At 49.6% G+C, this 15589-nt stretch overlaps 2 protein-coding genes across 3 annotated transcripts in view; both read right to left on the reverse strand.

The window, feature by feature from the left end:
* The window catches only part of AP1M1 (adaptor related protein complex 1 subunit mu 1), a 28921-nt gene extending 26285 nt beyond the window's left edge, over positions 1-2636 (reverse strand). Inside the window, exons 1-2 of one of the 2 annotated variants that reach the window (XM_061149970.1) lie at positions 2427-2635; positions 2159-2267 (exon numbers count right to left, since the gene is read on the reverse strand). Coding sequence is in view for 1 of the 2 variants with exons in the window: in XM_061149969.1 (XP_061005952.1) it covers positions 2427-2468 (42 nt within the window). In the remaining variant the exon portion in view is untranslated. Of the gene's footprint in view, positions 1-2158; positions 2268-2426 lie in introns of both variants that reach the window. The other variant, XM_061149969.1, reaches the window with a different exon arrangement.
* Positions 2637-7825: 5189 nt separating this feature from the next.
* FAM32A (family with sequence similarity 32 member A) lies at positions 7826-13309 on the reverse strand. The gene is made up of 4 exons (XM_061149971.1): positions 13158-13309; positions 12898-13039; positions 8336-8389; positions 7826-8083 (listed from the first exon to the last, which is right to left on the reverse strand). The coding sequence occupies exons 1-4, from the start codon at positions 13229-13231 to the stop codon at positions 8015-8017; spliced, it is 339 nt and encodes a 112-aa protein (XP_061005954.1). The 5' UTR covers positions 13232-13309; the 3' UTR covers positions 7826-8014.
* Positions 13310-15589: the final 2280 nt, after the last annotated feature.

The following is a 15589-nucleotide window of genomic DNA, read 5'->3' on the forward strand; positions in this document are numbered from 1 at the left end:
ACTGCATTACCTGAGGGCCTTGACCTTGCTGTGGTGGCTAACTGATCATCGGGATCCATGCATCTGCTTGAATCTGTCAGTTTCCACGCGCCTCTGCTACAAGACCTCAAGGGCACTGTGGACCATGGGTGGTGCTGCGCTTGTCTCATGTGCCTGCTCAGCGAGTTCACACGCTTGCCCGAGGTCATGCAACTGAGCAGCAGGGGCAGGTATTGAGCTCAGCCTCTGAGCTCATGCTGCATGCTAGGTGCTCATGAAATGTTTGCTGGAGAAATGAGTGATCTGAGGAGGCAGCCTGCGGGACTTCTGGTGACACGGTAGCCAAGGAGGAATCAAGAACACATGCTGCATGGGGTGGGGGGTTGGAGGTGGGTGGGAAGTTCAAGAGGGAACATGTGTATACCAACGGCTGATTCATGGTGATACATGCAGAAACCAACATAACACTGTAAAGCAATTATCGTGCAATTAAAACTGACTAAGTAAGAAAAAAAAACATGCTACAAAAACTCAGGGAATACTGCACCTTCCTACCCCTGGGGTGTCCTGTGTCTTTCCTTGACTCCAAGGACTCAACCTTCTCAACCTCCCATCCTCAGAAGGGAGCCCAGCACAGGGCCTCACTAGTTGTTGACTTTGGGTGGCATCCAAGGAAGGCAACCCACTTAAGGGAGGTTTGGGAAAGTACTGGGGGTGGGGAGTGAGGCAGCAAGGGGCAGGCATTTCAACCCTTCACTCCTTACTGCTTCTGGGCACACTCCTGCCCACTCCACCTAGGACTGGCACCCATGTTTCCCTCACTCACTGCTGTGGGGCTGGTTAAATGTTGTTGGTCCTGTCCTATTATAGGAAGCCCTGGTGGCTCAGTGGTGAAGAATCTGCCTTTCAGGCCTGCCAATGCAGAAGACACGGGTTCAATCCCTGCATTGGGAAGACCCCCTGGAGGAGGGCAAGGCAACCCACTCCAGTATTCTTCCCTAGAGAATCCAATGGACAGAGGAGCCTGGTGGGCTATAGTCCATGGGGTCACAGAAAGAGTTGGACACGACTTAGCGACTAAATGACAACAAACTGTCCTATTCTTGTTACTCCTCAATGCAAGAGACCAGATACTCACTTGCCCTCTAGCCAGGACAGACTTGGGGGAAGGCAGCAGGCCACTTCTGAAAGACTCCAAGCTCCCTCATATAAAAAGCTTTCTTAGAAACCCCCCAGGGGAAGGCCCCCTGGGAACAGGTCCTAGGGTTCTATTGCTCCTTCCTATTTCAGCCAGTGTGTCACTCCCCCTGGGCAGTGCTTCCTTATCCCCAGTGGAGGCTGACTCTATTAGATCCTCACTGCTCCACCACTGCAATTTACATTTATTTGTGCTTTTTGAGATCAGTGTCCCTCCCACTCACCAGATCGTGGGCTCCGGAAGGACCAGGTTCAGGAACGGACTCTGATTTCTCTCACCAAAGGCAGCCTGAAGCTTAGCACCCTGCTTGGCATTTAGTAAGTGCTCCTCAAATATCAGCTAAATGAACAAACGACTCTGGGTTCAGCTCCTAGACCTGCCACTTTTCTGTGACCGATGTGACCCTGGGCACTTTGTATCACCTCTCTGTGCCTCAGTTTCTCCCTCTGCGAAAACAGCACTCCCTGGAGAAGGAAATGGCAATCCACTCCAGTGTTCTTGCCTGGAGAATCCCAGGGACGGCAGAGCCTGGTGGGCTGCCGTTTATGGGGTCGCACAGAGTCGGACACGATTGAAGTGACTTAGCAGCAGCAAGTAAGTCAAACAGAGAAAGACAAATATGATTTATATGTGGAATCTAAAAAATGATACAAATATACTTATTTACAAAAAAAGAAAAAAAGAAAATAGCACTCCCGCCAACCACCTCACCTAGCCCTGGTAACTCAAGTGTCACAGTGAACATTAAGAAATTGCTTCAAGGGACTAAAACACAAAAATCTTTGGATAAACAGAACGGGCCAAGCTCCCAGAGGGCGGTACTGGCCCAAAGGTACACTGTCCCCGACACGCTTCACCACCTCTGGTCAAGGGTCGTGCAGCCCCTTGGCGCCAGGATTGGCTTCTCAGCCGGCTGCGGCCCGCGCTCTCCACCGCCTCGGTTGCCCCGGGCCTCACAGAGGCCTAAAACCCCCAACTCACAGTGGTGGGGATGAGGGTCGTGCAGTCGGTTGTCTGGCAACTGCGGCAGCCCGCCGCGTTACCTAGCAGCAAGGCAGGGCTCGCGGACCTAAGACCCCTTCCTGGATACCTAGGAAAAGGGTGGAGTCCTCAGGTGAGGCCAAACGGCTTCCTTGCCTAAGACCAAGGTGGCTCCCATTGGACGGTCACCTAGCAACAGGGTGGGTCCCCACGGGGAGAGGCCCCCGCCGGTTGCCTGGCAACGCGGAGGGTTGGGAGCCCTTGGTACCTTGCCCTTCAGGTCCAGCACGTAGACGGCACTGGCGGACATGGCGGCTGCGGAAAGCCTCGGCAGTAGCCGAGGGCGGCGGCGACAGCGGGGGCTGCCAGGCGGTGAGCCGGGCCGGGCGCACCCCGCGACAGCTCGTCTCCACTTCCGGTCGGGGGAGCCGCGCGCGGACCGTTATGTCCGGCCGAGGCGAAGCGGTCAAGAATGCGCCGGCGCAGGGGGCACTGTGCACAGGCGCAGTTTGTCCGAGGTGCCCTATTTCCCGCTCCTCCCTCAAGCATCCCGGAAGTAAGCCTAGAGGGGCGGGGCGGGGAGAGGCCTGGAGGCGGCGGGCGGGGCCCACTGAAGCAGGGCACTGTGTGGTGCCCTGCTGGGTGAAGCCATAGCAGCTGGAAATTCCCACTCTGCAGGCCAAGTTAGATGAGAGATCCTGGTGGTGGAACCCACCTAGAGCCATACGGAACTCACAGTCTGGTGGGGAAGTCTAGGAAACAAATATACAGTCACCAATTGGAACACCCTTTATCAGTTTAGTCGCTCCGTCGTGTCCGACTCTCTGCGACCCCATGGACTGCAGCAACGCCAGGCTTCCTTGTCCATCACCAACTCCCGGAGCCTGCTCAAATTCAGGTCCATTGAGTTGGTGATGCCATCCAACCATCTCATCCTTTGTTGTCCCCTTCTCCTCCTGCCCTCAATCTGTCCCAGCATCAGGGTCTTTCCCAATGAGTCAGTTCTTCGCATCAGGTGGCCAAAGTATTGGACCTTCAGTTTCAGCATCAGTCCTTCCAATGAATATTCAGGACTGATTTCCTTTAGGATGGACTAGTTGGATCTCCTTGCAGGTCAAGGGACTCTCAAGAGTCTTCTCGAACACCACAATTCAAAAGCATCAGTTCTTCGGTGCTCAGCCTTCTTTATGGTCCACCTCTCACATCCATACATGACTACTGGAAAAACCAAAGCTTTGACTATTCGGACCTTTGTTGGCAAAGAAATGTCTCTGCTTTTTAAAATGCTGTGTAGGTTTATAGGGAGCAGTAAGATGGCTGGATGGCATCACCAACTCAATGGACGTGAATTTGAGCAAACACTGGCAGACAGTGAAGGACGAGGAAGCCTGGTTTGCTGCAGTTCATGGGGTTGCAAAGAGTTGGATATAACTTAGCAACTGAACAACGGCAACAAAGCAGGTGGTTTCTTGGAAAGAGTTCAGACAAACTCTCTTAATGGCCCTAAGTCGAGTCTTATAACAGTGCCTGACACCTGTCAGTGTTAACACTTGTCAATGAACAAGTGTGCCAGTTTACTGCCTGAAATGATCTCTTGAACACCACAACCCACTGAACCTAGGCAAAAAAAAGTGATTACTATCGTTGGCGGTTAGTGTGGGTAATGCAGATTGTGATTCCTGATTAATCTAATTCAATTATATCTCTTTTGCTTTATGAACACTGGAAAATCCCTGCATTTCATCCCAATGAACCATCACAGTACCCTGGGCCCAGTCCAGCCAGCAGTGTCAGAACCATTTACCCAGGCTGCCTGCCTCTCATTTATCTTTTTATCTTCCCTATTACCTCCATTTTGGGTTTTGAAAGAGAGTTTTTGCAACTCTGTGATTATATATACTATACTTGGGGTAGAGATGTAATTACAAGAAAATATAGAGAAGAAAAGTAGAATTGATGCTGAGCAGGGCCCTGTGGGACTCCAGGGCATGGAGGTCCTTTTGTCCCCCATTCCTTGTAGGCAGAGCTCTTGGCCTCCCTGACCTTCTCTGAGTTCCAAAGGGCAGAAGAGTTGCTAATCAAAGAAGCAGCAACAAAACCACCTGAGACAGAGACTCAACAAGATTAGAAGATGAACCACTAGGACCCTGAAGAAGAAAAAATACAAGACTGTTACTGCCTTGATCCTTATCACATACTCAGCCTGACTATATAACCTTTCCCTGCTCACTGGGGGCCGGTGGCGGTGGGGTGGGACACAGTTCTTGAGATGCTAGCATACTGTGTTCCCCCTTTGCCTGGCAAAGTAATAAAGCCACTCTTTCTTTCTCCTCCATAACTGTCTCAGTATTTCTGTTTGGCACTGGTACGCAGACAGCCAAGATTTTGCCGACAAATCTTTAAAGATTATCAAGTGAATCCTGGGCTGGAAGAATTCTTGCACAATGCAGACAAGAGAGCCTTTTTGACACCAACTGTCTTAAGAAATCATATTTTACCTGGCCTCATTCTTGCCTAATTTATTGCAGTGTTTTAGAAAAACATGTCTCTTTTCTAATTACAAATATCTCACTGAAAAAAAAACTGAGGAAATGACAAAAACATAAGGCAAAAAGAAAAACCACCCAGGAGAGGTAACAACTCCCATTATGGAGCATTTTGTTTTCAGGCTTGCTCTGGGCTGACAAAGATCCATACAGTCAAAGCTATGGTTTTCCAGTAGTCATATATGGCTATGAGAGTTGGACCATAAAGAAGGCTGAGCGCTGAAGAATTGAAGCTTTCGAACTGTGGTGCTGGAAGACTCTTGAAAGTCCCTTGGACAGTAAGGAGATCAAAGCAGTCAATCCTAAAGGAAATCAACCCTGAATTTTCATCAGAAGAACTGATGCTGAAGCTCTGATACTTTGACCACCTGATGTGAAGAGCCAGTTCACTGGAAGAGACCCTGATGTTGGGAAAGGTTGAAGGCAGGAGGAGACGGGGGAGGCAGATGAGATGGTTGGATGGCATTATCGACTCCATGGATAGGAGTTTGAGCAAACTCCAGGAAATAGTGAAGTATAGGGAAGTCTGGTGTGCTGCAGTCCATGGTGTTGCAAAGAGTAGGACAGGACTGGTGACTGAACAGTGGCAACTGGGCATTTTAGATGTTTAATACGGTGTCAGCAGGGCTAGGAGGACAAAATCTTTTGAGCAAACAGACTTCCAGGTGCCAAAAGTACTGTCACAGCACGTGTGCTGGGCTTAGTTGCTCAGTGTGCCTGACTCTGCAATCTCATGGACTGTAGCCCCCAGGACCCTCTGTTCCTGGGATTCTCCAGGCAAGGATACTAGATTGGGTTGCCATGCCCTTCCCCATATCTTCCCAATCGAGGGACTGAAGCCAGGTCTCCCCCATTGCAGGTGTTCTTTACTGTCTGAGCCACCAGTGAAGCCCCCAACACTACACATAAATTACTTGTAACCTACTTTTCTCCATATGTGGAGGAATTTGAATCACACCTGAATTTCATCCTTGGCAGTGAATGTATAGGACCATAGTTGCTCAGTTGTCTGACTCTTTGCGACCGCGTGGGCTGTAGCCTGCCAGGCTCCTCTGGCCATGGAATTTTCAAGGCAAGAATACTGGAGTTGGTTGCTATTACCTTCTCCAGGGGATCTTCCTGATCCAGGGATTGAACCTGGGTCTCCTGCACTGCGGGCAGATTCTCTACTGTTTGAGCCCCCAGGGAAGCCGCAGTCAATGAACTGTGTGAACTCTGTGACATCTCAAAAAAAGACCATGCTGATTGTGCTAGACTGGAAACTCTCAAACTTTGCTGCACACTGGGGTCACCCGGGGAGCTTCAAAAACCTCAATGATGGAAGCCCACCCACAAAGCACCGGAGTGTTTTCTGACTCTGGCTGCCCTGGGTCTTTCTTGCAGTGTTTAGGCTCTTTGTTGGGTGTGTGCACTTCTCTAGTTGTGGCGCTTGGGCTTAGCTGCCCCAAAGCATGTGGGATCTTAGTTCCCCAACCAGGGATGGAACCCACGTCTCCTGCACCTGAAGGCAGATTCTTAACCACTGAACCACCAGGGAAGTCCCAGCATCAGTGGCTCTTAATGCTCCCCAGGGGAGCCTACCATAGATTTTGAGCCACTGTAGTAGACTGTGGGGCCTCAATAAACCACATCTCCTGGTTGTCCATGCCCTGTGTAGTTCCCTCCCAGAGAGGGTTTGGCAGTGACTTGTGTTGGCCCCATGGAATACGTTACGAGAAGAGACTCTGGAAGATCTCTGGCACCATGCAAGTCACTGTAACCTAGACGAAGTAAACTACACCTCATGAAGCAGAACCTCCCAGCTGAGCTTGGTCAACCCACAGAATCATGAGAGAAATCCCGTTGTTTTCAGTCTCTCTGTTTTGGAGTGGTCTGATGGGCAGGGAGAATTGGAATAGCTGTCTTCCCCACTGTCAATGCACCCTTTTCACAGCACCACCACATCATGCTTGAAGACCCCAACTGCTGACCCATGGGTGGTAAAGGCCTGAAAGCGCCTTCCAGTTAATGGGGGAATCTGCCCCAAAGAGCCACTGCTAATAAGACAGTAGGTCACCTCCCTTAGGTGGGTTGCAAACCACAGGTGAAAACATGTGTCATCTAATTTTTCCAAATTGAAGGGGGGATAGTTTTGTACATACTGTACATTCTTTGTGAGTGATAATACAAGAGGCAACATTTCTAGTGATACTCAGACAGCCTATAATTAAGCTACTCAGACTTATATTTAATAACTTTTTTGTTTTATTCTGCATTCCACATGTGGCAGTCCTCAATACTTGGTTTTTCTTCCCTTTCTTATTCTTTCAGCATCTCTGTCAGCACACTCTCTCCTAATAGCAAATGCAATTTGATCCTCATGTGGTGGGCACACAGAGGCCCTTGGAGATCCTGGCTCTGCAGCATGGGGACCCGAGTCCTTCCTTTTGGCTGTGTGCACGTCTGTCTGTGCTGGGGCTCTGCCTTGGTGAATGCCAAACGTGTAATGTACCAACTCTGAATAAATACGGGGGGGCTGCTTGGAGCCCACAGTTGCGGGTAAAATGGCAGGCTGTGTCTGGCTGGGTTCCCTTACAAAGAAAGTTGTGTTGACCAGCAATGTCTGCCATGGTGACACCCACTAGACCCATGTCTGGAATGGGGATGCTGGGAGAAGAGGCTACATGCTGGCCACAGGATCAGAAAGGGACAAGGTGTGTGTCCCATCGGTGCCTTAGGTGGTGGTTCTGTTTCCCAGGCTGTCTTCTCTCACTGGCCAGGAGGAAGCAGTTTGAAGGCTATGGAGCGCCAAGTGGCTTCTCCAGGCCCTAGGAGAGCACAAGCTCCCAGCTAGAAGGAACTTAGAAGGGCAGGCCATGCAGGGCCCTCCAGAGATGTGCACACTCAGGGCTGTGACGACATCGGCTCTTTGTTCTCTGGAGTCAGTTTTATCCACGCAAAGCCAGCTGGCTGGCTGTCAAACAGCCAGAGGCAATTTGGGGTTAAGAACACTTTTCCACCGCACTTACCCAGAAATAACCTTCATCTCTTTTTTTTCTTTTTTTTTTTCTTCATCTCTGGATAAACCTTCCAAACTAAAGAGGTCTCTCTTCTATGTGCTACTGAGAAATCAAAACTGAGGAAAAGGACAGTCTTACTTTAATCAAGTTCCAGAATGAGGACACACAGCTTTGAAAAGCACTGTCTCAGCAGAAGACGCAAGGATGTGTGCACAAGAATGTTTCTAAAAATACCAAGACCCCAAACATAACTGCGACGTTGCCTTCTGCTCCTCCTCGATGCCATCCGGTAGGTACCCGGGGTGGGCCTGCTACTTGGTCCAGCTGACTTTGGGAATGTCATAGTGCTCCGTTAGTGTGTCCAGGTGTCTGTTGAAGTCCTGGGAAAACCGAGGGGAAATGCTATGTCAGCAGTGCCCAGTCCCCTTTCTCCACGTTCTGTCTCTCCACAGTGAATCCCCACCCCCTCTCAAATCCACCCTGCCAGGCCTTCTGGATGCCCTGCCCTTAAATGACCCTGGGGAGGCTGGGTAAATCTGCCAGCACTCCAGTGGCTCCTCTGCCAGGCTCCAGCCTCTCGGCCTGGCCTGGCCCCTACGTGGCCCAGTCTCCCCCAGCAGCACGTGACTCACCTCTACTCTCTGCTTGTGGGTTTTGGATGCTTTCTTCAGGATCCTTTCCATTTGCTGAAGAGAGGAGAGAAGTGGAGGTGAGTCACACGCCTGGTGCAGGCCAGGCCAGCACCGGGTGGAAGACAGGAGCCCAGGCCAGCCTGGCTCTGACACTCAGCATGGCTGGAGGTCTCAGGATGTACACCCCGCCCCTCCCTCGACTCCACTCAGGAGGGTCCAACAGGGATGCCTGGCCATCACATGCCCCACTAGGAACTCACATCTGCTGCCCTTTGGTCTGAGTGGTGGGAGACATACTAGCACTGACTTAAGGAGACCCTGCTGGGAGCTGTATATGCACTTCCTGCGTCCTTGGGCAATTGACTGCTTTCCCAGTTTGCAGAAAAAGAAAAGTCTCAGAAGGGGTCTGAGGAAGGATGATAAATGAGGAAGGTAATGTGTGTGTGCTCAGACGTGTCCAACTCTTTGCGACCCCATAGACTATAGCCCACTAGGCTCCTCTGTCCATGGGATTTTTCCAGGCAAGAATACTGGAGTGGGTTGCCACTTCCTCATCCAGGGGATCTTCCCAACCTAGGGACTGAACCCGTGTCTCCTGTATCTTCTGTACTGGAGGTGGATTCTTTACCACTGAGCCTCCTGAGTGATGGTACACAGTGTCAAGAGGCCTACAAGATCCAGATCACCTTGACAAGTGTAATTCTGGAACATCCATCCTGTACCACCATGACCTCCCCCATTCCTTGTCCTTAACACCAGTGGTAGCTGGTATGAGTTAAAAGCATGGGATGCAGGGTCAGACAGACCTGGGCCACATCCGGCTTTCTCACTTACTAGCTGGGTGATTGCGGCCAACTCACTGTGGTAGTCCCCACCTCCCCTGCAAATGAACCCAGCTGCCTGGTACTGGTGTCCTGGTGCAGTCCCCTACCATGCTGACTCTGGGCTGGTCCCGTGACACAGTTTACTTAACAGAATTCAGTGCCAGTGCCGAAGCCATAAGAAGACTTAGCAGCTTTTGCTTTGTGTTCCTAGAAGCTAGTCATCATGCGGGACGTCTGATGACCTTGCTGGAAAGAAAGGACCTGGAGAATGAGATGACATGTGGGGAGGCATGTCCTGGAAGGAGCACTGAGGTACCAGACATGCCATGGTGAAGCATGTTCCAGCCTGGCTGGGGCTCCAGCTCCGGCTGCCATCTGACTATACCAGGTTCCCAGGGAGGCCAGCAGAACAACCACCCCACTAAACCCAGTCTACCCAGGGAAGCTTGAGATAGACTGTAGACTGCCACCTGGCTGTCTCCTTTGCTGCCTCCTCATCCCACTCTACATCCAGTTGGCTCCCATCTAGCTGACACTCCCGCTCTCTCTCAAGTATCTGCTTTGTCCATCCCGGCCTCTTCCTGCTGTGAGCCTACGTGGGGTCCATGTCTCCTCACAAGAGGCCATGCTGACTTGACCAGCTATCACCAATACCAGGCACTTGGCGGGGCTCTGCCCTCACTCCTCCCACTCCATGCACCAAATTCACAGGCTATTACGGGTGCTGCCACATACCCCACTTCATAGACAAGAAAAAGCCAGGACCAGAGTGAAGCGTGGGTGATGGAGGGAGATGCCAAGCCTTGACCCTTTCCACCAGGCTGGAGCCTTCGTTCTAGGAGCTGTCCAGTCTATAACGCCCACTGTGCTCAATCCAACACTCTTCCACGAGGGAATCTGCATTTCCCAACCATCCTTGCTTTGCCCGCACCTGCTCCCCCATGCCCCTCTCCACCAAACAAAACCCTCAGGAGTACTTCATTTCCAACAAGAAAAATTTCACCTTGATCTTCCACCCTCCAGCTGGAGGACTGTTTCTCCATTTCCTTTGACAGCAAATCTCCCGAGACTTGTTTCAAATCTTTGTCTCCACCTCTGCCTTTCCCCACCCCCATTTGGATCCACTCAAATCAGTCTTCCTTCCCTCCCCATCACAAATGCCAACTAATGGCTCAGAGTGCAGCTGATCACTTCTAATTAAAAAAAAAATTTTTTTTAAGGAATTCAGGGTAAATCAGATTTATTTATGGCTGTGTGAGGGTGGGCTCTTAATGGTGGTATACGGTCTTTCTCTCTAGTTGTGGCACTTGGGTGTAGATCCCACAGCCTGTGGGATCTTAGTTCCGTGGATCTTAACCACTGGACCACCAGGGAAGTCCCACTTCTTCCTCTTGGAACACTTTCTCCACTCAGCTCCTAAGGGCATGCTCTCTCCTGGTATCCTTCCATCCTGTGCTCCTTTGCAATTTCCTCTCTCCCACCCTCTGATCATCAGAGGTCTGATCCTAGACCTCTTCTGTCATTATGCCTCCTCGAAGGAGCTCATGCAGTCCCAGAACAACTACCCAGACCTTTCCTCCAAAAACAGATTCAGGTATCAAACAATGTCCATGAGAATTCTCTACTTGAACTTTTAACAGGCACTCAAATTTAACTTCTAAAACCAAGATCTTTTCTTTTTTCGGCTGCACTGGGTCTTTGTTGCGGCATTCAGGGTCTTCACTGCCATGCACGTTGCCTTCCCGCACATAGGCTTAGCTGCTCCAAGATATGTGGATCTTAGTTCCCTGACCATGGATGAAACCCACGTCCCTTGCACTGGAAGGCAGATTCGTAACTGCTGGAGAGAGAGAGTGTGTGTGTGTGTGTGTGTGTGTGTGTGTGTGTGTGCAGGCGCACACTCTGTTGCTCAGTTGCCCCATGGACTGTAGCCCAACAGGCCCCTCTGCCCATGGAATTTTCCAGGCAAGAATACTGGAGTGGGGCAATAAGAGAAGCCACTTTAATAAGAAGCCCTCACAATACCAGGAAGAGTAGCCACTGCTGGTCACAACTAGACAAAAGGCCCTCACAGCAATGAAGACCCATTACAGTCAAAAATAAAAAAATTATATATATATAAAGAATACTAAAGTGGGGTGCCACTTCCTGCTCCAGGGGATCTTCCTGACCCAGGGACTGGGTCTATGTCTCCTGTATTGGTACCACACCTCCTGCAATAGCAAGTGAATTCTTTACCACCAGTGCCACCTGGGAAACCCAACAAGTCCCTAAAACTAAGATCCTGCTCCCCCACTTTATAGAAACCTGCTTTACTTACAGTCCTTCCAATTTCAGTAAACCAGCACCTCCATTCACCCAGCTTCTCCCACCAAAATCTTGATCACCCTTGATTCCTCTTTCCCAACCTACACCCCACCCAACAGCTTATCTGGCTGTTCTTCCTTCAAAACCTATCCCAAACCTGATACCTTCCATTACTTCCACTATGACTGCCCTACTCTGAGGGGCCAGTATTGGTCACTTTGACAGTTGTATGAGCCTCTCTCTCTCATCCCATCCCAACTCCAGCAGTAAAATCCCAGCCCTGCCTCTGACTAGAACCTTAAGGAAGCGGCTTACGTGCATTCACTTGTTAAATCCTCATCACTAACCTATTTGTTTGAGGTTGAGACTTGAGTCCACCATAGAGATGAAGAAATTAAGGTGTGGGAGGTGAGCCAGCTCACCCAGAGTTACATCATCAAGAGCAGCAGAGACAGAATGGGACGCAATCTTATCAAAGCCAGTGACTTCTCGCTCTCTCTTTTCTCTCCTATGACTCAATTAGGCCTGGAAGTAATGAGTTAACTTTTCCTGATATTACTGGGCCAAATCACCAAGACCAGGGTTAGTGTTTCTCAGCCTGGGCACTAATGACATTTTGGGCCAGAACAACCTTTGCGGGGCGCACACTGCCTCAAGCACTAGCAGCACCCTTCCCCACCCCCCAACTCATCCAAGTTGTAAAAAAAGAAAAGAAAAAGTCTCTAAACACTGCTGAAAGTCTTCTTGAGGGCGGAGGCGGGGGAGAAAACAGCATCCCGGTGGTTCGGGACCTAGACTGATTACTTCCTCCCCCAGGCATAATGGGCAGAACTTACCTATCCCACGCTGACCTATCCTTCCGTCACCCGAATTTGTTAAATAGTTAACATTAAGAGAAATCATTCATCAGATCTTGAAAATACAACATATTTGAAGCTGCCAAAGTTGTCATGGAAACACTATGTGGTGACTTACAGCAGCGAGTATGCTCATTTAACGTCAACTGTCAACATCAACTGAGCACTGACTTTATGCCAGACGAAGTGCCATTTATCTACCTTACCTCATGCAAAGTTTCCATCCCTCTCAGGAGACAGCATTATCCTGACCCTTATATTTGTGGAAACAGAGGCACCAAGCGGTGAGTCACTGACCCAGTGTCACGGGGCAAGTGAGCGACAGCGCTGGAATGCAAACCTGGGTCTCTGTCTCTCCCCTTTGTGGTCCGCTCTGGCCGAAGAACCTTCTTGTCCTCGGAGCTTTCCCGCCGTGAACTCTTCCTCTCTTACTCACGCACTGTCTTCTCCCCGGAATTAAGGTCCTCTCTGACCGCCCTCCCTCCCCTGTGCGTCCCGGGTCTTGCCTCTGAATCCATCCAGGGAGACCCCGATCCGCGATGCGGGGCATCCCTAGGCTTCCCACCCGCCTTACCCGCTTCTCCTGCATCTTCTCGAATGCCGCTTGGGCCGGTGTCCGCTTGTCCAGTCCGCGCCGCTTCTCCTCCTCGTTCTTTTTGCTCGTTCCCATCGCTTCCAGGAGTTTCGCCTTGTCTTTGTCTTTCTTTTTCTTCTTCCTAGAAGATGAGACGGGTACGAAAGGTGGATAACGGCGCGTCAGAGGGCAACACCCGGAGGTCTCAGGGAGAGGCTTAAAGAAGAGAATACAGGGTCTCCTGGGACCTCAGGACTTACCGCTTAGTCACTCCGAGCTCTGCGATGCCTTTCAGCTTCAGGGGCCCCCTTTGGACCTGCTCGTAGGCCTCCATGGCCTCCTGGAAAGCTCGGGGCGCAAAACGCCACACTTCCTGTTTGATAGCCCCGCCCCCATTCCCGCCTCCCTTCGTTTTTATTGGTCATCTAGGCGGTGCGCATGCGGTCTTGGAACCTTGACGTAAGCCACACTTCCGGGTTCCGGGCCGCTGGCCGGGGGAGTCAAGCTCGACCCAGTCTCTGTGTCCTGTCTCCTGCCAACATTGCCGACTTTGGCTCCCGCTTCTGATTTCCCCCGCCTTGGTCGCCTGGACCTGGGAAGCCAATTGAACACAGCCCGTATTTCCTAGAACCCAGCGTTTTCTTGGCGCTTCCCGGGTGGCTCAGACTGTGAAGAATCCGCCTGCAATGCGGGAGATCTGGGTTCCATCCCTGGATTGGGACGATCCCGTGGAGGAAGGCATGGCAACCCACTCCAGTATTCTTGCCTGAAGAATCCCGATGGATAGAGGAGCCTGGTGGGCCACAGTCCTTGGGGTCGAAAAGAGTCGGACGTGACTGAGCGATTAAGCACAGCACAGCAACGTTTTCTTGAATAGTTTGCGCGTATTTGGATGTTGTGTTCTCTGTCACTGCCATATTTGAGCGTTCAATGGATAAACTAATTTTGTAAACCGTATAAATAATCTTTAGTTTTTCAGGTAAATGAGGATAGTATGTGAAATACTTTTGTGGTATTTAAAATATTTTTTAAAATCGATTTAATTGGGGTACAATTTATAGACAGTAAAATGCACCCATTTAAATTGTACCCTTTCACGAGTATTGTCACTTTTGTGTTGTTTTGTTGTTCAGTCACTAGGTCGTGTCTGACTCTGCCACCTCATGGACTGTAACACACCAGGCTTCTCTGTCTGCCGCTATCTCCCTGAGCTTGCCCAAACTCATATCCATATCCATGGAGCCTATGATGCCATCCAACTCTCTCATCCTCTGTCGTCCCCTTCTTCTCCTGCCTTCAATCTTTCCCTGCATCAGAGTCTTTTACAATGAGTCAGTTCTTTGCATGGAGAAGGCAATGGCAACCCACTCCAGTACTCTTGCTGGGAAATTCCATGGACAGAGGAGCCTGGTAGGCTACGGTCCGTGGGGTCGCAAAGAGTCAGATACGACTGAGCGACTTCACGTTCACTTTTCACTTTCATGTACTAGAGAAGGAAATGGCAACCCACTCCAGTATTCTTGCTTGGAGAATCCCAGGGATGGGAGCTTGGTGGGCTGCCATCTATGGGGTTGCACAGAGTCGGACACGACTGACGTGATGCAGCAGCAGTTCTTCGCATCAGGTGGCCAGAATATTGGAGTTTCAGCTTCAGCATCATTCCTTCCAATGAATACTCAGAGTTGATTTCCTTAAGGATTGACTGGTTTGATCTTGCTGTGCAAAGGACTCTCAAGATTTTTATCCAGCACCACAATTCGAAAGCATCAGTTCTTTGGCACAACTCATTAGCATTAAATACGTATAAGTGTTGTGCATCTGTTTATTTTTATTATCAGATTACAAAAGATACACAAACATTAATTGTGGAATATGTAATTTAAAAAAATACAGAAAAACCCACAGTAGAAATCACACCCATCTAGGGGAAAAAAAAAATCTGTTGCTGTGTTCATTTCTTTATTTCAATCTCGTATCTCTAATTTAAAAAAGTAAAAATGGGATCTTACTCCATGCTTGCTTTCTCTTTGACTTTTTCTCTATCAGAATACCATGACTGCTTTTATGGATTTTTTTTCTTTTTTGTTTTCATGTATGAGTTAAAATTTTTTATTGTTGAATTTTTAATACTGAGGAAAACAGGGAAGAAACCTAAAATCTCCCATAATTTTTTGCTAACATTAAAAATAAATATATGTGTATATATATATATATATACACACACACACACACACATATGTGTGCATGCTCCATGTAAGAAAACCATGCAGTACAGAAAAGGTTAAAAGAAAGAAAGAAAAAGGAAAACAAGAGTAGAAAAAACAAACAAAAGAGAAGAAACTGCCCATCTCCTTCCAAACCGATTAACACGTTCATTTTGATTCTTTGCAGCACAGAAATGTGTGTTGGTTGTTGTATAGTCACTAAGTCATGGCCGATTCTTTGTGACCCCATGAACTGTAGCCCGCCAGGCTCCTCTATCCATGGGCTTTCCGAGGCAAGAATACTGGAGTGGGTTGCCATTTCCTTCCCTCAGGGAACTTCCCGACCCAGGGATGGGACCCACATCTCGCACACTGTGGGTGGATACTTTACTGCTGAGCCACCTGGGAAACCTAGAAGTGTGTATATATATCTATCTTTCTGTGTGATATTCTTTTATTTCTGTCTCTGATATTTCATTTATCAAATG

The sequence above is a fragment of the Dama dama genome, chromosome 9 (genome assembly GCF_033118175.1).
Source record: "Dama dama isolate Ldn47 chromosome 9, ASM3311817v1, whole genome shotgun sequence".
NCBI lineage: Eukaryota > Metazoa > Chordata > Mammalia > Artiodactyla > Cervidae > Dama > Dama dama.